This window comes from Ovis aries, chromosome 1 (assembly GCF_016772045.2).
Source record: "Ovis aries strain OAR_USU_Benz2616 breed Rambouillet chromosome 1, ARS-UI_Ramb_v3.0, whole genome shotgun sequence".
Taxonomy (NCBI): domain Eukaryota; kingdom Metazoa; phylum Chordata; class Mammalia; order Artiodactyla; family Bovidae; genus Ovis; species Ovis aries.
Window position 1 is genome coordinate 77641712 of NC_056054.1, and position 21337 is coordinate 77663048.

Sequence of the window (21337 nt, forward strand, 5' to 3'; positions counted from 1 at the left end):
TTTGTGGTTAAGCAAACCTGCTTTCTTGAGTAGTTGTTAACTTAAAGGGGTCTCCCATATTTTTCCTACCTACAGGCCCCTAGTGAGATTAACTGTTTAATCACCTACTTTGTCCCTTTACTCTGACCCTGTCAGTTCTGCCAATGTGACTATCCTTGTACTAAAGGAGGTTTGACAAAATACTGTTTTTGACTAAAGAGTTCATTTGTAAATCATCCTCAAAGTTAGAAAAAGGCTGCTTTCTTGAAGAAAAGAAAAAAGATAATATATCAAAATATTAAAAGTAGCTGTCTAGTGGGAATTGCTGATTCTTTCCACTTTTCAGTATTTTCCAGATTATTGTGTATCTGCAGTAATCCATAAAATAGATTCTGAAGGCAATTCAAGATAGTTTTTAAACTGCACTCTGAAAAAGTTCAACTTTGTAACTAAGGAAAGATTTTCCCGGAGGCAACTCTATTCTAATCATGATTTCAGTTCTTATTATTTTCAGGCAAACTGTTACAGTCTCAGTCAATGACATTTCTGTATTATCTCAGTGACTCAAATTTCAGTGTACATAAGCCTCAAGGGAGACTTATAAAGATGACAACTCCCAATCCACCCCTCCATCCTAGAAATATGGGGTACTTCTGGGTGGGACGCAGGAATCTGTATATGTTAAAAAGGAGCTCAAGCGCATGACCCTTATTATGGTCCACATAACATCCTTAAAGAAACACTGCTCCCGGAAGCTGCAGGGCTGAGGAATAGCTAGGAAGAATTAAATTAAAGACTGGGGGGGAATAAACAGGTGCAAGTTGTTATTCTGTTTACAATAGGATCAGATTCCAGAAACACAAGTGGACAACCCCAAATCCTTTTTGCCTTTGCTTAGCATTGATTCAAAATGTGGCACGTCAGTGCACTCACATTACCAGTCTAGGTATGCAAAATAGTTCTCTATCTGCATGAAAAAGGCTGCACAGCATAATGGGTACTGGTGTCCAATTGCTCTTTCACAACCATATCACAGCTGTCTCCAAAGCCAGTGGAGACATCTGAATTTGAGTATGAGCATCATCGTTTATTAGTTTTTGATTTTAGGTGAATTAACTAAGTCCTTAGAGGCTTAGATTTTTCACGGGAATACTATTTTTGAGCTTTTACAGGGAATGACTTCTATTGAAATATTTAATCATTCTAGACTTGGGTTCTTTTATAAAAATAAAGAGCACTAGAGTCTGATGGTCTTTCCAGTTTTAAAATTCTTTGTTTATTTTACTAGGATCCTATTTTTATTATAAACTAAGTGGAAACATTTAGATACTTGAAGAAAACAAAAAATTTGACAATATAGAGATAAAAGCCATTAAAATATTTCTGCTTTCTTGGGCAGAATTTTATTTCTAAGTAATTAGTATATTATTAAATAAAATAATGAAGAATAAGGCAGTGATTTCTTCAGGTGAAATGAGACTACGTGGTGAAGCTGTAAGGCCTCCTGAATTACAGGCCATCTTTGGACCTACCACCTAAGTGCTGCCTTTTCAGACAAATGCGGTGAATGCCCTCAGTAGACTCTGTCATGAACGAGTGTCCAGTGAAGAGAACTTGGAGTTCTGTCACACTGAGCCTGACGTTACCACCTCCACAGCGGAGTGTGTGGAGAGTGGATGACGCTGGATTCCTCAGGAGCCTTTGAGCTAAAACAGGGCATGGCGTCTCGTTTCATTCCTGATGTGTCTCAGGTTTCTCCCCACTCTCTGTCACCACTGGACAATGCAAAGGGGAAAGATTTTCCAACCAAAGACCAGGAGCCCAGAATCCTGCCTTTCCCCATTTTCTCTCATTTTCCTGGCACCCACTTGTCCACTCCAATGCGTTGTCTAGGTCCGTGTAGACAACTGACCCCTGCTGTGTAGTGGGGATTCTGAGGCATGAGCACTCTGTAGTTGAGACTTTTCAAGTGCACTTGATAACATTCAGTTGGTTTACATAGTTATTAGATCACCTAGATATGCATGCTTGCCAAACAACTAAACAGATCTTGGCATTCCACCTATCTCTTAGGTCTCTATGGGGACTTCACCACTGGAAGTATTATTACTCTGATGGCTCTTTCTCCCTTTTCCATAATCAGAGTCTTTCTGTTTCCTGGAGGACTTTGCCTCACCCTGGGGGGGTAGCAGGTGGCATCACTGAATCAAGGGGAAACAAAGTAAACCAGGTTCGAGAAAGCCAATGAAAAGGCCAGAATGAAAGGGTTAGTCTGTCAATCATGTCCGACTCTGCGACCCCATGGTCTGTAGCCCACCAGGTTTTTCTGTCCATGGAATTCTCCAGGCGGAATACTGGAGTGGGTAGCCATTCCTTCTCCAGGAGATCTTCCTGACCCAGGGATCAAACCTGGGTCTCTTGCATTGCAGGCGAATTCTTTACCACCTGAGTCACCAGATTCAAGAAAACCAGTGAAAAGGCCAGAGTGAAGCACAATTTAAAAAGTCCCCAGTGGGAAAAATTTTGTGAGAGTCCAGGGTCATGGAGAAGTTATAGGTCAAACCAGGGGAGTGCTCAGGAAACCAGAAGCAGATATAGAGAACCACAAACAAGACTTTAAAACAGCTCAAGTCTCTGTAGAAAGGAAGCACCATATAGTGTTCTCTTTTGCTGTCTTGCTGAATTCTTGTCATATGAGGGATACAAGTCACTTACTTTTCCAGAGAGGCTGGTTCAGTGCAGGGTTGAAAAACTCAACCTTGCCTCCTGTGAAAGAACTTGGTTGCATTCTGTATGTGATTTAGATCCATACTCTGGCTTTTGCTAAAAGCTCCACTGACTTTCCTTTGTCCGTTTGGCTGGTGTAGCTTCTCCTTTCCTGCCCTGGAGATGCTGCTCTTTCTGTCACTCCTATATTATCCATAAACATCCTAATCTGGTTTTCCCGGTCTCTTCTTTCGTTTGTTTGTTTTCTATCAGTGATGCTCTTTGGCTTCTTCCTCTTGAGTTTCTCTCCTTATTTTCCTCCTTCATAGCTGATCTGCTGTCACATTCACTTTTATACCCTGTGCTTTTTTCTAGCAGGTATTTTGGGTATTCTCCTAGAGTTCCCCCGCCCTTCTCTTGCAGGTATTTTTTTAGCTCATTGTAACTTCAGTCCCTGGTTCTCCTTATTGTCAGTCACCTTACATGAAGTAGAGATTATCCTGGAAGAATTTTCTTGGCTCAGATACATCTTTAGTCTTTTCATTGTGGCTACCAACTTGGCATTGAATCAGTGCATATCAAACTGCATGTTCTACACAATAATTAAAAAAAAAAAAAAGAATTTGTTTTCTCACTTCAGTGATTATTTAAAAATTAAGGTAAGCATATTGATGGCCATCTGGGTACCCATTTTATAACTAAATACTGTTATGAAATTTCAGTATCCACAGTTGCACATATAACTGCATAGAAACCAAGGAAAGCAGGAGTAGACTTAACAAAGTGGACGGTGAATGAGATGAATATTTTTCAGTGGTTGAAATACAGAGAACTGATGGGAGAAGTGAGTCACCACAGCCAAACTAAAGCACACTTATGCTGGAGCAATTAATAACATGTCTTGTTTAAACCAAATCACATCATTAATCACCTTAATGCTACTGATTCTCTTTTGGATTTGATTATAATTGATTTATAAAATTTAAAAACTTTTTAGTTGTATAGGAGTTTTATGTGTGAGGGACTTACAACTTTAAAATTTGAGGATATTTATGTAATATAATAAAAAGAAATTTATCTGGCTTCCACTTGCATCCAACATGAAGTAAATTTACCGTTCTGCCTGAGATAACATAGAAAGTGAAAAAAAAATATACGGAACGATAATTTTCAAGATATTAAACATCAGACAATGAAGGATAGTGTTCTTTGAGAGAGAAAAAACAAACAGTGAACCCTGTGATTGCCCCAGATGACTGCCAAGAGAAAGTTTTCAGGCCATGGCACAGGGAGGGAAGACCCTGGTATAGCCTGGTGAACCCTCTGATTTGAGGATACCTACTGAGAGCTTGAAGTAATCTGGATGACTAGAGTTTTCTGGAGAAGAGACAGAGTGAGCATCACTGAGCAGTCCAGAGACCTGCAGAGGGTTTCCTTCCGATATGCAGAGAGCTGCTGAAGACTGCATGTACAGAAGGAAACTACCTGAGATTTGAAAGAATCGCCCAAGAAAATGACACTTGGTGTTCACGTGGGGCTGTGATAAGTACCTGTCCACTGCCCATTCTCGTCCCCTGCACCTCCTGCCAAATTAGAAATCTTCATAATTCATAGGACATGGTATAGAGAACTCAGAACAGCCGTGGTTCAGAAGTGAGGAATCATTAGTCCTAGAATAAATACTGAATTGGGCCCACCTAACAATACTGGGGGCTTCCCTCGTGGCTCAGACAGTAAAGAATCCACCTGCAATGCAGGAGACCTGGGTTTGATCCCTGGGTCGGGCAGATCCCCTGGAGGAGGGCATGGCAATCCACTCCAGTATTCTTGCCTGGAGAATTCCATGGACAGAGGAGCCTGGCGGATTGCAGTCCATGGGGTCACAGAGTCGGACATGACTGAGCGACTAAGCACACACACACAACAATCTTGAAAGACAGATATAAAAGGGCCAAACTGTCTCCTACTAACTTAACTATGGCCTAGACCAATCTCCAGGCTAGTTACAAGAATATATAAATATCCAGCTCCTAACAAGGGAAAAAACAATGTTTACCATCAAATCAGAAATCACCAGACAATCAATGTTGCAGGAAAATACGAAATTTAAGTCTAGAAAAAATACATCAGTAGAAACTCACTCAGAACTGATAAGTGAAATTATGCATAACAACATTAAAATATTATGACTATTTTCCATATGTTCAAAAGCTAGGGAAAAGATTGAATGCTAATTAGAGACATAGACAGTATCTTAAGCTTCCCTGGTGGCTCAGCTGGTAAAGAATCTGCCTGCAGTGCAGTAGACCTGGGTTCAATCCCTGGGTTAGGAAGATCCCCTGGAGAAGGGAATGGCTACCCACTCCAGTATTCTGGCCAGGAGAGTTCCATGGACTCTATATTCCATGGGGTCCCAAAGAGTCCGACAGGACTCAGCAGCTTTCACTTTCACTTTCAAGATATCTTAAAAGACAGTGGAACTTTGAGAGATGAAAACAAAGATATCTGACATGTCATAGAGACATACATCCAATGTAATTCCCTTATGAAAACTTCAAAACCATGCGAAACTATTCATTTACTTTATTGAGGTACAATAAATCTCAAGATAATGGGAGAATTCAGTATTCAGAAAAGTAATTACCCTGGGGCAGAGGGAGGGAAAGACAAACAGGCAACGAAAGGCGCAAAGCAGGTTTCCAAAGTGCTGCTGATATTCTATGACTCAAGCTGGTGGTAGGCGTGTGACATGTTCTAAAAAGCACACACATACCATCTATGCCATTTGGTATGTATAATATATTTATAGTGTACATATCTGTAATACATAGATTTCATAATATAATAACGACAGTAAAGATTACTCTGGTGGCCATGTGGACGAAGGGAGATTAAGAGAGTCAGGGAGAAAATTAAAGCCACTTTTGCAGTAGTGATAAAATGGGAAAGGGCAACAAATCTCACAAGTCTTTTGAAATAGAATTTAGGAATGTGAATTGAATGCAGTAGTTTAAAGGGAAAAAGTGAGTTGTTTTTCAGTTTCCTGAAACTGAAAAAGCTTCTGAGACTCAAGTTTTTATGAATTAATAGAACATTTCTGGAAGGCTAGCTATAAATGGACAATATTGTTGCTTTCATTGGGCAACTAAAAAGCTCTAGGCCCAGGAGGGAGGGTGTCTTTTTTGAATTCTGAACCATGTGTGTATATTAACTAACTACCCAAAAAATGGAAAGCAAAATTAAAGAGCAGAGATTTTTGTTTAGCTCAGAATTGACCATTCTAATTTAATGAGAGAAGATGTTGGGAGAAGCAAGATAATTACGGAAGTGACTTCCCCTGTGTTTAGTTTTCTGCCGCTGAATTAGGCTAAATAGCAAGTCTTTTGTATTTATCATAGGCTAGGGTGGGAGTCAGAGTTGACTGTCTTCTGGTCAGGGCTAGCTCTTCATGAAGTAAAGTGTGGGTCCCAGGGTTGCCCCTTCAGGAGGGCAGTGGGTGGGGCAGTCACTATGATTGATGTGTTTAGCAACAGTACAAAAACTGTAAAGTGTTTCCAGGTGGATCCTTGTGACTGCAGCAGCACCATTTAAAAAATGAGGAAGTGAGGTTGATCCTGTCTTACCTACCCTCTCTATGTTTTTTTCCTGGTGGACCTGCTCCTGTATAAAATCCTGTGCACATATTAGCTAGTTTTCAATAAGCTGCTAACTTACAGATAATGCCTTAAGGCATTTAACCCTCCAAGAGGGTTCTGCATTTCTGCATTTTTATCAGAAATCCTAAAAAAAATAAGAAAAACTCAGTGTTAAAAACAGATGTTGTATGCTGTCTAACATTCTTGCCTTTCATTTATATTTGATAATTACTAAGGCTAACCTTGTCTCATTTTACAGTGTCATTTACATAATATAAAATTTTGACCATTGCTTAATTTTTGTTCATGTTTTGCCTCATTTCACAAAATATTTTTGGAGACTTGTAATAAACACATACCATAAAGTGGTGAGCTATGAATAAATTAAAAATCAGGCTCAGAGAAATAAAAACTTGAATAGAAAGTTGTCCCCAGGTATAAAAGCAGAACACAAATGAACCACTGGAACTGAGTTTCTTTCAAGTATGGTCTAGGATTCCTGGCGAAAGTGATAAAGGAGACATGACATGTTACTAGTTATTCCCTGTCCCCCTCCCCCTCTCATCTCCTCCCCCAAACCCACTGTTTCCGTAAAGGAAGTATATAGCTTTTCCTACATATGACCCTAGAAGAAATTTCTCACCTGGATTATAAGCTTTTATTATCACATCCAAATCCACATACCTTTGAAAAGGAAGGACACAGAACCAACGAAAAAATAAATTTTAGCTGAATTAAAATGGAGCACTAGGCGAGGAAGGGACAGTAGATATATCTGACATGACTTGAGAGAACTGTGTCTTTGTTTACTAGTTTATATCTCAGTAACAAATGACTAGGGATTTAAGAATCCTCACTGTGTACTTCAGAAATACCATGCAATCACCTGATATGGTTGCATCACTTTGGGGGTTCATATGAAAATAGTTGAAGTGATTTCACTTGAAAATTCTGTTTGCTGAACTTTGTGATACATGTTGTTACTCAATAGCATATTTAAGTTGTTCTTTACAGAATTAAACACCTTTATTTAATGGGCCACTGGGGAAATAATAGTTTCTAAGAAAAAGTTTTTTTCAGCATGTTTATTATTGACCTGAAGAGAGAATATATGGATTAAACCTGTACTGGACATGAAGCTGGCAGGGGAACCTGGAACCATGGGCGACAGAATCTGGGCCTCATTTCATTTTCAGACCCTAAGTGACCCTTGATGAAAAGAGCCTCTTTATGAAAGCGAAAGAGGAGAGTGAAAAAGTTGGTTTAAAATTCAACATTCATAAAATGAAGATCATGGCATCTAGTCCCATCACTTCATGGCAAATAGATGGGGAAAAAATAGAAACAGTGACAGACTTTATTTTCTTGGGCTCCAGAGTCACTGCAGATGGGGACTGCAGCCATGAAATTAAAAGACTCTTGCTCCTTGGAATAAAAACTCTGACCAACCTAGACAGCATATTAAAAAGCAAAGACATTTCTTTACCAGCAAAGGTCCATACAGTCAAAGCTATGGTTTTTCCAGTAGTCATGTATGGATGTGAGAGTTGGACTATAAAGAAAGCTGAGCACTGAAGAAGTGATGCTTTAACTGTGGTATTGGAGAAGACTCTTGAGAGTTCCTTGGACTGCAAGGAGATCAAAGCAGCCAATCCTAAAGAAAATCAGTCCTAAATATTCATTGGAAGGACTGATGCTGAAGCTGAAGCTCCAATACTTTGGCCACCCAATGCAAAGAACTAACTCATTTGAAAAAACCCTGATGCTGGAAAAGATTGAAGGCAGGAGGAGAAAGCGAAGACAGAGGATGAGATGGTTGGATGGCATCGCTGACTCTATGGACATGAGTTTGAGCAAGCTCTGGGAGTTGGTGAAGGACAGGGAAGCCTGGCATGGTGTAGTCCATGGGGTCGCCAAGAGTTGGACATGACTGACCAACTGAACTGAGCTGAACTGAAGTGACCCTGTCACAAGTTGTCTGAAACATGTTCACATCCAGCCAAATACACTTCCACCTGTCCATGGGATTTCTCAGATAATTATTCTGAACTTCTGTTCCTTGCTCTGCTCTGTAACTACACTGGTTCAACCCTCTCATCTCAGGACTTGCTGCAAGTCTTTTGCTTACTGACCTACTTGGACCCTCTTCTCCAGCTTGACCCTTGGTGCTATTTTCTGGAGATGGGCTGATGTTCAGTTTGACTCCATGCCCTGAAGCTCTGTGGCAAGGGTGTTCCTGCCCTCTCCTGCTCCTGCTTACCTGGCTTGGCTCAGCTTATCATGTTTCCTCATGGTATGTGAGTGTTTTCAGGGTGTGCTCAGTGTTTATCTCCTTCGTGTTTTGACTGGAGTCAAGGGTGAGGAAACCTGAGCGCTGCTCTGAGTTGTTTAATAAAACAAAAAAGCACAGGGTATATTCATAATTCATTCATCGTTCATTCATTGTCCATTGTGTGCTGGATACTGAGACCACTGAGGCAAAAATAGTAAGACACTGTGTGTCTTCACAGAATTAACAGCAAAGGAGGAAGTCATTTTAAGGCAGCCTTTTATGTATGTGATTTACTTATCATTGAGTTACCTAGCAGACATAGTTGATGAGACATTTAGGCAAGAGTGATAAGACAAAGATGGAGCGTCAGTGCCCTGAATAGCAGCTGTTAATTGCTCTAGCACAGTAGTTGTCAAACTGAGGTGATTTTGCTTCCCTCTCCTGCCCAGAGACACACAGCAATGTCTGGAGACATTGGATGTTACAACTGAGACAGTGCTCCATAGTGGTTAGATGTCAAGGATGCTGCCAAACATCTTGCAATGCTTAGGACAATCCCCCATAACAGAATTATCGAGTCTAAAATGCCAACAGTTCTGAACTTGAGAATCCTTGGCTAGTCTAATGTGTCAACTGTATGTTTCTGAGAAAGCAACTATCAAGAAAGCTTCCTGTAGCCTGATGTTTATTACTGTTAGTTGCAGCTGACATTCAATGAGGGCTTACTATATGCCAGGTATTCATTGTAAACAGTTTAAGTAGATTATCTCATTTAATCATCAAAAACTCTATTCTGGATAGAGACAGTACCAGAACAAGTGAGAACTGGACGGGCACTTGGCAACTCTCTGTCTCTCCGAGGAAAGATAATTAAAAATGGGCAAAGGAGATCCTAAGAGGCAAAGTGTCATCATATGCATTCTTTGTGCAAACTTACCAGAAGGAGCACAAGAAGAAGCACCCGGATATTTCAGTCAACTTCTCAGAGTTTTCTAAGAAGTGCTCAGAGAGGTGGAAGACCATGTCTGCTACAGAGAAAGGAACATTTGAAGACATGGCAAAGGCAGACAAGGCCCGTTATGAAAGAGAAATTAAAACTTATATCCCTCCTATAGGGGAAACAAAAAAGAAGTTCAAGGATCCCAGTACACCCAAGAGGCATCCTTCAGCCTTTTTCTTGTTTTGTTCTGAGTAGTGTCCAAAAGTCAAACATGACCGTCCTGGCCTGCCTCTCCATTGGTGTTATTGCAAAGAAACTGGGAGAGACGTGGAATAACACCGCTGCAGATGACAAGCAGCCCCATGAGAAGAAGGCTGCTAAGCTGAAGGAAAGTATGGAAAGGATATTGCTGCATACCGAACTAAAGGGAGCCTCATGCAGCAAAAAGGGAGTCATCAAAGCTGAAAAAAGCAAGGAAAAGAAGGAAGAGGAGAAAGATGAGGAAGATGAAGAGGATGAAGAGGAAGAAGAAAATGATGATGATGAATAAGTTGGTTCTAGCGCAGTTTTTTTTTTCTTGTCTATAGCGTGTTTAACCACCCTGTGCACAGCTCACTCCTTTTAAAGAAAAACATTGAAATATAAGGCTGTGTAAGATTTGTTTCTAAACTGCGCAGTGTCTTTTTTTTTTGGATAGTTAACACAGTACCAAATGTGTCTTTAGATAGCCCTGTCCTGATGGTACTTTCAGTAGCCACTAATCTTGCCTGGTGCAGTATGGGGGTTGTAGATAGGCATGGAAATTTGAACCAGGTTCTTGTTGGTGCACAGCGTAAACTAGGTATATATGGGGATGGTAGTGTTTCATCTTCAGTTGTCTCTGATGCAGCTTAATACGAATAATTGTTGTTCTGTTAACTGAATACCACTCTGTAATTACAGACAAAGAAAAAATTGCAGCTGTTTTGTTGACATTCTGAATTCTTCTAAGTAAACACAATTTTTAAAATTAGTATTGTCTTTTTCATAGGTCTGAAAATTTTTCTTTTTAAGGGGGAGCTAGTCTTTTGCTTTTGCCTATTTTGGATCACGCAAATTACTACAGTGATAATCTTTCATAAAGTTAGCTGATAAATAAAAAGCTTTTGTCTACGCACCCTGTATACCCATGATGAGGGTATAAAAGTTGAACTGAGACAGTTTTCATCCATAACTGAAACTTAAGTCTTGACCAGTTAATAGCAGATTTCACATAGCCCAGTTACATTTACACAGTGAAGAGTAATGGGATTACTCACAGCATGGGATTATTAGAATCAAACATTTTGAAAGTCTGTCCTTGAAGGACTAATAGAAAAGTATGTTCTAATCTTTACATGAAGACTCTATACTCTTTAACTCCCATTACCATGTAATGGCAGTTTTATTTTCAGTTCCCTTGTTAAAGACCTGAGAATGTATCCCTGAAATCGTGAGCTTAAAATACAAGGCTGCCATATTGGTTTTTTTGTTGTGTGTCCCAGCAAAGGCTCTGGGGGAAATGCTGGCTATAAATGTCTTCTATTTATCTAAATACAGACTGTTCAGGAAACTCGAGATCCTCGGTTAAAGGTATTTTTAATTAATTAGACTGACTTTTAAACTTGTATACCACATTTAAAATCAGGTTTATCTTCCTATATTATGGGTTGCCCCTTTATAAATTGAATAGACATGATGAAAAAAGACACTTTGTATTTCAATATGAACTATCTGATTTATTTGAATTTTACTTTTGTTTACAAAACTCAAGCTCATTGGTTAGGGTCATATGTTTATCTGCTTAGCACTTTGGGGAACAATTTGGCAATTTTGTGGCTTTTGAGATTACTGTTCTCTTAAAGTGCCAGTGTTTTAAAATAACATTCTTATAATTTTACATGCTTTTGTGAAGGAGTGCTGTTTTATTATAGAATTTTGACTTGGGTTCTTTCCATTTGCTTTTGTTTATGTAATTTCAAGAGGAATACTGAACATCTGAGTCTTGGATGATACTAATAATTTCAGAGGTTTAAAGCAAAACAAAACAAAACTCTGTGATGCCGACCGCAACCTTTTTGGCACCAGGGACAGGTTTCATGGAAGACAGTTTTTCCATGGACAGGGGGCAGGGAGGGGGATGGTTTTAGGATGATTCAAATTCATTACATTTATCATGTACTTTATTTCTATAATTATTACATCAGCTCCAGCTCAGATCATCAGGCATTAGATCCCAGAGATTGTGTATCCCTGCTATAGAAGTGAAGAAGTGAAGTCGCTGCTCAGTCGTGTCCGACTCTTTGCAACCCCATGAACTGTAGTAGCCTTCCAGGCTCCTCCATCCATGGGATTTTCCAGGCAAGAATACTAGAGTGGGTTGCCATTTCATAGAGTAGGTAGTATTAGCTCTGCTTTACAAATGAAGAAACAAGTTTATTGAGATTAAGAAACTTGGCCAAGATCTAATTGCTAACAAGTGACAGAACAGGGAGTTGAATCCAGGACGCCTGGCTCTTCATCCTTCACTACCAGGAATGGTTAGCATCTCTAACTTAGAGTCAAGCGCTCCCTTCAGCTGAGCTTTATAGCTCCTGAGAAGTTGCTGGCATGACAGCCTGAGCTAGCTGAGTCCTCCACTGGCTACGGGTTTCTGGAGGCCTGAGGGGAAAGACAGGTTAATTTAACAGTATGTTAGTCATTCAGTCATGTACGACTGTTTGTGACCCCATGGACTTGTAGCCCACCAGGCTCTTCTGTTCATGGAATTCTCCAGGCAAGAATTTAACAGTATAATTCAGCCCAAACTTGGGAAAAGAGAATTTAATACTACATTAAACATTAGCATCTAGTTTAGGATGAATGGTTCTCCCGCAGGGGTGTGCAGCTAGCTCATTAATCTGACCCGATTAAGCTGGATCAACCCAAACCGTTAGTCATATCTAATTTAGCCACGATTGTGTTGATAGAGTGAGCCACAGCACTATAAATAGCAGAATGGCACTAACAGGCTCTGATGCTGTCAGCCTTCATTAGCTTACACTTAAGTTTTACTTTTCATTGCTTTATACTTCTGCTTTACTAAGAGCTTCTGGGCAGTTTGGGGTAAGATTTTTAGGCTCAGCCTGTGCTTTTTGTCAGTTTGGTGTTCTCCGAGGGCCAAGCAGCAGTCCACCGTCATCCATACCTCTATTAGCATTACGATGCCTGAACGCTCTGAGACTGTAATTTGATCTAGTTCCTTAACCCTATAATCTAGCTGATAGAAGGTAATTGAACACCACGTCTGCCCATGTGATAGGGCAGAATTCTTCTGTCTTCTCACCTGAGTACATCAGGCTTGTGCCACCCAGAAGAATGAAAAGGTAACTAACTCAGAATATGTGGGGTCCGTATAGCCCAAGCGGATATCCTTATGAAGAAGAGGAAGTATGGGCCCCACAGATAGCAGGTTAGTCTGAAGCGAGTGTGGTTTTGGTCCCAGTTAAGTTTCTAAAATGACTTGCTCTGAGAACAGTATATGTGTGTTTCATTTTGAGGTCCTAGGAATTTTTAGGGTAACTTCCGTACAATTCCTGTTTGGCTGACAGGAAATACACCTTTATCTTAGGGCCAGTAACAGCTTCTAAGAGGGGGCTAAATGTGAAGGATGTTGATTTTCTTTTTTATTGTGATCATAGTATGAGCTGTTATGTAAAGGAAGGTTGGCAGGTGAAGGTTTTTGGTGAGTGAGCGTTGTTTTTTCTCTTATCAAGACTTGTGTGTTACCTCTCTCCCATATCATTCAATAGGTGTCTTAGACATTATTTCATTAATTACCTCTCTGAATTCCTGGGGTCAGTGTCTGGCATTTTGTTTTCCCCTCTTGTCTTTTAAAAAGTTATAGAGACGTTGAATATCTTGAACTGAATGACAATGAAGTCCCTATCATTTATTTTTTTATTTTTTATTTTTTTAAAATTTTACTTTATTTTACTTTAAAATACTGTATTGGATTTAGGAAGATGGCAATGACGACCCTGTATGCAAGACAGGAAAAAGACACAGATGTGTATAACGGACTTTTGGACTCAGAGGGGGAGGGAGAGGGTGGGATGATTTGGGAGAATGGCATTCTAACATGTATACTATCATGTAAGAATTGAATCGCCAGTCTATGTCTGACGCAGGGTGCAGCATGCTTGGGGCTGGTGCATGGGGATGACCCAGAGAGATGTTGTGGGGAGGGAGGTGGGAGGGGGGTTCATGTTTGGGAACGCATGTAAGAATTAAAGATTTTAAAATTTAAAAAATTTAAAAAAAAAAAAATAAATAAAAATACTGTATTGGTTTTGACATACATCAACATGAATCCACCACAGGTATACACGTGTTCCCAATCCTGAACCCCCCTCCCACCTCTCTCCCCATACCATCTCTCTGGGTCATCCCAGTGCACCAACCCCAAGCATCCTGTATCCTGCATCGAACCTAGACTGGTGATTCATTTCTTATATGATATTATAAATGTTTCAATGCCATTCTCCCAAATCATCCCACCCTCTCCCTCTCCCACAGAGTCCAAAAGACTGTTCTATACATCTGTGTCTCTTTGCTGTCTCTCATACAGGGTTATTGTTACCATCTTTCTAAATTCCATATATATGTGTTAGTATACTGTATTGCTATTTTTCTTTCTGGCTTACTTCTCTCTGTATAATAGGCTCCAGTTTCATCCACCTCATTAGAACTGATTCAAATGTATTCTTTTTAATGGCTGAGTAATACTCCATTGTGTATATGTACCACAGCTTTCTTATCCATTCATCTGCTGATGGACATCTAGGTTGCTTCCATGTCCTGGCTATTATAAACAGTGCTGCGATGAACATTGGGGTACACGTGACTCTTTTCAATTCTAGTTTCCCTATCATTTATTGATGGCAGTGTGCTAAGCACAGTACTGAATGCTTTAAATGTTCTCTCTCTTTTCATCTGTACAACAACCCTTTTACGTATTCATCCTCATTTTACACAGCAGAAAAGTTTACATTAAGCAAATACAAGTTGGGTTAAGGGTGTTAAGAAGGCAGCTAGGTGGCTAGACTGGGATTTGAACACATGTCTGCTGATACAGAGTTTCCTGTGATTGACCACTGCAATCTTCTGCACTGGGGATCCTTCTTGGGCTCAGACTTTAGCTGAAGGATTATAGAGCACAGGGAAAAGGAGTAAGAAGTAAAGGAATAGAGCAGGGGTAAAGGAGTGAAACTTGCCGCCAGGAGACAGATAACAGTTTGTTTCCATTTTTTTTCAGCCAGGTTCTGCGTCTGTATTTCACAACACTTCTAAAAAGTGGCAATGTGCTCTAGGCAAACTGATGTCACCTTCCAGATATACAGTACAATATTTCATAATCATCACTTTTAAGGGCACACACTTAGAGCATTTTACTAGTGTTACAGATCTCAGGCTTATTTCAGATAGAATTTCTTTCCCTTCTCTTTTCCCTTTAAGAGGCAAATAAAATAAGACCTAAGAAGCTACGGACGCGACTGAGCGACTGAACTGAACTGAACTGAAGAAGCTACTACAAGTGTAGTAGTCATTTGATCAGAAATATAATATGTTGAGTTGTAATTTCTATCCAAAAGTCTGAATGTTTTTAGACAGATGTTTCCTGATACTTAAGCTTCGCAGTCTTTTCACAGACCATAAATCTTTAGGGGGAAATATGGATGTGAAAGTTGGACTGTGAAGAAAGCTGAGTGCCGAAGAATTGATGCTTTTGAACTGTGGTGTTGGAGAAGACCCTTGAGAGTCCCTTGGACTGCAAGGAGATCCAACCAGTCCATTCTAAAGGAGATCAGCCCTGGGTGTTCTTTGGAAGGACTGATGCTAAAGCTGAAACTCCAATACTTTGGCCACCTCATGTGAAGAGTTGACTCATTGGAAAAGACTCTGGTGCTGGGAGGGATTGGGGGCAGGAGGGAAAGGGGACGACAGAGGATGAGATGGCTGGATGGCATCACCGACTCGATGGACGTAAGTTTGAGTGAACTCCGGGAGCTGGTGATGGACAGGGAGGCCTGATGTGCTGTGATTCATGGGGATGCAAAGAGTCGGATACAACTGAGCAACTGAACTGAACTGAACTGAAGGAAATGTTAGTTCTTCTTGAATGTTTTCCAATACTTCTTGGTTCTTACCTGCTTTTGACTCAGCTGTTAAACCTGCAAAATTTTCACCTGATTCATCTGCAAAAGAAGGTTGTAGGGCAGTAGTTGAATAAGCTGGTACTTCAGTGTAATGTCTAATAATAGCTACTAGTTATTGAGCACTCAACTATTGCCCAGTGCTAAAGCTGGGTACTTCACACTTATTCATTCTCACAACCCAATATGTAGGTACCAGTGTCATCCCTTTTACAGATGATGAGACTGAGGTTCAGCGAGATTTAGTGACAGAGCCTGTACTCAACCGCAGGTCTGACTCCAAAGTCAATATTTTCAGTTTTGCCTCAGTGGTATCTGTGTTGTAACACTCCCAGTGCCTCAGCTGGTGTTAGAAAGTGCCCATGATTTTTCTCGTACCCTAGAGTTTTCTTTCATTTGCCCTTTGCTCCAGTCACATCACATTGGATTAGTCATCATAACCCAGGCATGCTTCACCTTTCTTTTGGCTGTACTGTGTGGCATGTGGAATCTTAGTTCCCTGACCAGGGATTGAACCCGTGTCCCCTGCAGTGCAAGTGAGGAGTCTTAACCACTGAACCACCAGGGAAGTCCCTGCTTTACCTTTTTAGGTAACAAATTTGTCTTGGATTTAATAGATACAGGGCATTCCTTAAATATACGGAAAGTTAAAGAAGAGCAGATAGTTCATAGTCAAGTGAAATCCATTTCCTTTCTATAGTTTAAGTATTTCAAATATTCACTCTTCTCCAAAGAATCTCTACTGAGTCCCAAAGTTGTTAGGTGATCCCAATTTGTAATTCATAAAGAAAATAGGAGTAACTAGACAAGTATACCATTAGACAAATACACCATTGCAGGACTTCCCTGGTGGCTCAGATGGTGAAGCGTCTACCTACAATGCGGGAGACCTGGGTTCAATCCCTGGGTCGGGAAGATCTCCTGGAGAAGGAAATGGCAACCCACTCCAGTATTCTTGCCTGGAAAATCCCATGGATGGAGGAGCCTGGTAGGCTTCAGTCTGGGGTCACAAAGAGTCGGACACAACTGAGTGACTTCACTCACCCACCATTTTTACCACTTGCCAACCCAATTAATAAATGTAAGTACATTTGCTCTTATTCTTACCTCCTCCCTTCTAATCTTAGAGTTGAGATTGGCAAACTATGGTATCTGGGTCTGCCGAATGCTTTTGTGAATAGAATTTCATTGGAAGGCAACTATGCCCACTTGTTCATGTATTACCTATGGCTTTTTCTGCAGTTTGAAGGTAGAGTTGAGTAGTTACCACAGAGACTCTGTGACACAAAAAACCCTAAAGTATTTACTATTTAGCCCTTTAAGAGAAATTTGCTAATCCCTGTCTTAGAAGATGGAATGGTCCTCATATGTCAAGGCTAATCTTTCTCATTCTTAATCTTGTTTTCTTCTCTTTCTTCAGATCATTTAGGCTTTCCCTTTGCCCTCTGCCTCTCCAACTCCCATGGCCCCTTTCCCTCAGTCTATCAGTATGCTATGCTCAAAATATCAGCCTTAAGACAAAACAGAATAAAGCAAAATGAAACTTTCCTTTGGTCTTTCAAGTCTCATGACCTTGCCTTATTTCTTGTCTTCCCTGCTGACCTACTTCTTAAAAGTGTTGCTTTCATGATTGAGCTCACATTCCTCAATTCCTCAAATCACTTCAGCCTTGCTTTTGTCTTCATCATTTGTTGTTAATTAGTTAATTAAATCAGTTTAATTAATCAATTATACTATTTAATTAATCAATTAGAATGTTTGTTGGGTTACCACCATGTTCCAGGTTCTGTACTAGGCTCTGAGGACACAAAGGGTGAACCAAATTGGCAGAAATTCTTGGCCATGAGAAATTTATAATCTTCCCTGGTGGCTCAGAGGTAAAGCCTCTGCCTGCAATGCGGGAGACCCAGGTTTGATCCTTGGGTCAGGAAGATACCCTGGAGAAGGAAATGGCAACCCACTCCAGAACTCTAGCCTGGAAAATTCTGTGGGCTACAATCCATGGGGTCGCAAAGAGCCGGACACAACTGAGCGACTTCACTTTCACTTTCATGACATAAAAAGGAGGGCTGTAGTTAGTTGCTTCAGTCATGTACAACTCTTTGTGGTCCAATGGATGGCAGCCTGCTAGCTTCCTCTGTTCATGGGATTTTTCAGGCAAGAATACTGGAGTGGGTCGCCATTCCCTTCTTCAGGGGATCATCCTGACTCAGGGATTGAACCTGCCTCTCTAACATCTCCTGCATTGGCATATGAGTTTTTTACTGCTAGTGTCACCTAAGAAGGGGGCATCAAGGATAAATCCAAAGTTTTTAAGTTGAGGGGCTGGAAAGGTAGAATTGCCATTAATTGAGAGGAAGCTTGTTTGTGGAGCAAGTTTAGGGGGAAAGATCAGGAGCTTGTTTGGGACATGTCTTTTACATATTCAAAGGAGTATATCTAGTTGGATATGTAAGTCAAGAGATCAGTGGAGATGTCAGGGTTGGAGATAAACTTGTGCAGGTCAGCATATCAATCAGAGTTAAAGCCAAAAATGAGCTATGATTGTAACAGGAGTGGCTGAGATAGAGAAGAGAAGTGTATAGGCTCTGTGTCCTGGGGTACTCCAGTTTTAAGAGATTGAGAAAATGAGGAGGAACAGAGTCCAAAAAAGCAGCAACCAGTGAGACAGAATGAGAATCAGGAGACTTGGTGTCATGGAAGCCAAGTGAGGAAAGTGATTCTAGGAGGAGGAAGCAAACAGTGGGGGCCAGGATTGCAAATAGGTCAAGTAAGAAGATGACAGAGACTTGACTTGTTTAACTTAGCACTAGGTGGATCAATGGTGACCTTGATAAGAGCAGTTTTCATGGAATGGTGGATACAGATGCCTGACTAGAGTGTGCTCAAGAGAATGAGAAGAAGAACTGGTAACAGGGAGGAAAAACACATTTTGAGTTTTGCCATGAAAGGCAGCGGTGAAACAACTTATAAGGGACAAATCCAAACACAGGTCGTTTCTGTGTTCTTTATCTGTTATCTTCGACACTATGGACTCCAGTTTAATTCAGTCACTCAGTCACGTCTGACACTTTGCAACCACGTGACTGCAGCATGCCAGGCTTCCCTGTCCACCACCAACTCCCGGAGCTTGCTCAAATTCACGTCCATCGAGTCGGTGGTGCCATCCAACCATCTCATCCTCTGTCGTCCCCTTCTCCTCCCGCCTTCAATCTTTTCCAGCATCAGGGTCTTTTCAAATGAGTCAGTTCTTTGCATCACATGGCCAAAGTATTGGAGTTTGAGCTTCAGCATCAGTCCTTCAATGAATATTCAGGATTGATTTCCTTTAGGATTGACTGGTTTGATCTTCTTGTAGTCCAAGGGACTCTCAAGAGTCTTCTCCAACATCATAGTTCAAAAGCATCAATTCTTCAGTGCTCAGCTTTCTTTATAGTCCAACTCTCATATCTGTATATGACTACTGGAAAAACCATCACTTTGACTAGATGGACCTTTGTTGGCAAAGGAATGTCTCTGCTTTTTAACATGCTGTCTAGGTTGGTCATAACTTTTCTTCCAAGGAGCAAGCATCTTTTAATTTCATGGTTGCAATCACCATCAGCAGTGATTTTGGAGCCCAAGAAAGGAGTCTGTCACTGTTTCCATTGTTTCCCCATCTATTTGCCGTGAAGTGATGGTACCGGATGCTGTGATCTTAGTTTTCTGAATGTTAAGTTTTAAAGCCAGCTTTTTCATTCTCCTCTTTCACTTTCACCAAAGAGCTCTTCAGTTCCTTTTCACTTTCTGCCATAAGGGTGGTGTCATCTACGTATCTGAGGTTATTGGTATTTCTTCCAGCAATCTTGATTCCAGCTTGTGCTTTATCTAGCCCAGCATTTTGCATGATGTACTTTCAGTTCAGTTCAGTTCAGTCGCTCAGTCATGTCTGACTCTTAGGGACATCTTGGACTGCAGCACACCAGGCTTCCCTGTCCATCATCAACTCCCAGAGCTTTGTCAAACTCACGTCCATCGAGTCAGTGATGCCATCCAGCCATCTCATCCTCTGTTGTGCCCTTCTCCTCCTGCCTTCAGTCTTTCCTAGCATCAGGGTCTTTTCAGATGAGTCAGTTCTTTGCATCACATGGCCAAAGTATTGGAGTTTCAGCTTCAGCATCAGTTGTTCCAATGAATATTCTGGACCGATCTCCTTTAGGATGGACTGGTTGGATCTCCTTGCAGTCCAAGGGACTCTCAAGAGTCTTCTCCAACACCACAGTTCAAAAGCATCAATTCTTCGGTGCTCAGCTTTCGTTATAGTCCAACTCTCACATCTGAACATGACTACTGGAAAAACAACAGCTTTGACTAGACAGAACTTTGTTGACGAAGGAATGTCTCTGCTTTTTTAATATGCTGTTTAGGTTGGTCATAGCTTTTCTTTCAAGGAGGACGTATCTTTTAATTTCATGGTTTTTAATGTCTTTTAAATTAATGTCTTTCAATCATTTCCAGTGATTTTGGAGCCTCAAAAAATAAAGTCTGTCACTGTTTCCATTGTTTCTCCATCTATTTGCCATGAAGTGCCATGGTCTTAGTTTTCTGAATGTTGAGTTTTAAGCCAACTTTTTGCTCTCCTCTTTCACTCTTATCAAGAGGCTCTTTAGTTTTTCTTCACTTTCTTCCATAAGGGTGGTGTCATCTGCCTATCTGAGGTTACTGATATTTCTCCTAGCAATCTTGATTCCAGCTTGTGCTTCATCCAGCCTGGCATTTCTCATGATGTACTCTGCATGTAAGTTAAATAAACAGGTGACAATACATAGCCTTGATGGACTCCTTTCCTGATTTGGAACCAGTCTGTTGTTCCATGTCCAGTTCTAACTGTTGCTTCCTGACCTGCATACACATTTCTCAGGAGGCAGGTCAGGTGGTCTGGTATTCCCATCTCTTTCAGAATTTTCCAGTTTATTGTGATCCACACAGTCAAAGGCTTTGGCATAGTCAATAAAGAGGAAGTAGATGTTTTTCTGGAACTCTCTTGCTTTTTCCATGATCCAGTGGATGTTGGCAATTTGATCTCTGGCTCCTCTATCTTTTCTAAATCCAGCTTGAACATCTGGGATTTCACGGTTCACGTATTGCTGAAACATGGCTTGGAGAATTTTGAGCATTACTTTGCTGGCGTGTGAGATGAGTGCAATTGTGTTGTAGTCTGAGCATTCTTTGGCATTGCCTTTCTTTGGGATTGGAGTGAAATGGACCTTTTCCAGTCCTGTGGCCACTGCTGAGTTTTCCAAATTTGCTGGCATATTTAGTGCAGCACTTTCACAGCATCATCTTTCAGGATTTGAAATAGCGCAACTGGAATGCCATCACCTCCACTAGCTTTGTTCGTAGTGATGCTTTCTAAGGCCCACTGGACTTCACATTCCAGGATATCTGGCTCTAGATGAGTGATCACGCCATTGTGGTTATCTGGGTCATGAAGATCTTTTTTGTACCATTCTTCCGTGTATTCTTGCCACCTCTTCTTCATACCTTCTGCTTCTGTTAGGTCCCTACAATTTCTGTCCTTTACTGAGCCCATCCCTTGGTATCTCTAATTTTC

The 21337-nt window shown here is 40.8% G+C and overlaps 1 protein-coding gene and 1 pseudogene across 2 annotated transcripts in view; both read left to right on the forward strand.

The window, feature by feature from the left end:
* The first annotated feature begins 9468 nt into the window (after window positions 1-9468).
* Window positions 9469-11434, forward strand: LOC105610863 (high mobility group protein B1-like; annotated as a pseudogene).
* The window catches only part of CDC14A (cell division cycle 14A), a 210407-nt gene continuing 198674 nt past the window's right edge, over window positions 9605-21337 (forward strand). For both annotated transcript variants that reach the window (XM_060412161.1, XM_060412179.1), the window contains exon 1: window positions 9605-13001. In XM_060412161.1, the coding sequence (XP_060268144.1) occupies window positions 12932-13001 (70 nt within the window). In that variant the 5' untranslated portion in view covers window positions 9605-12931. The remainder of the gene's footprint in view (window positions 13002-21337) is intronic.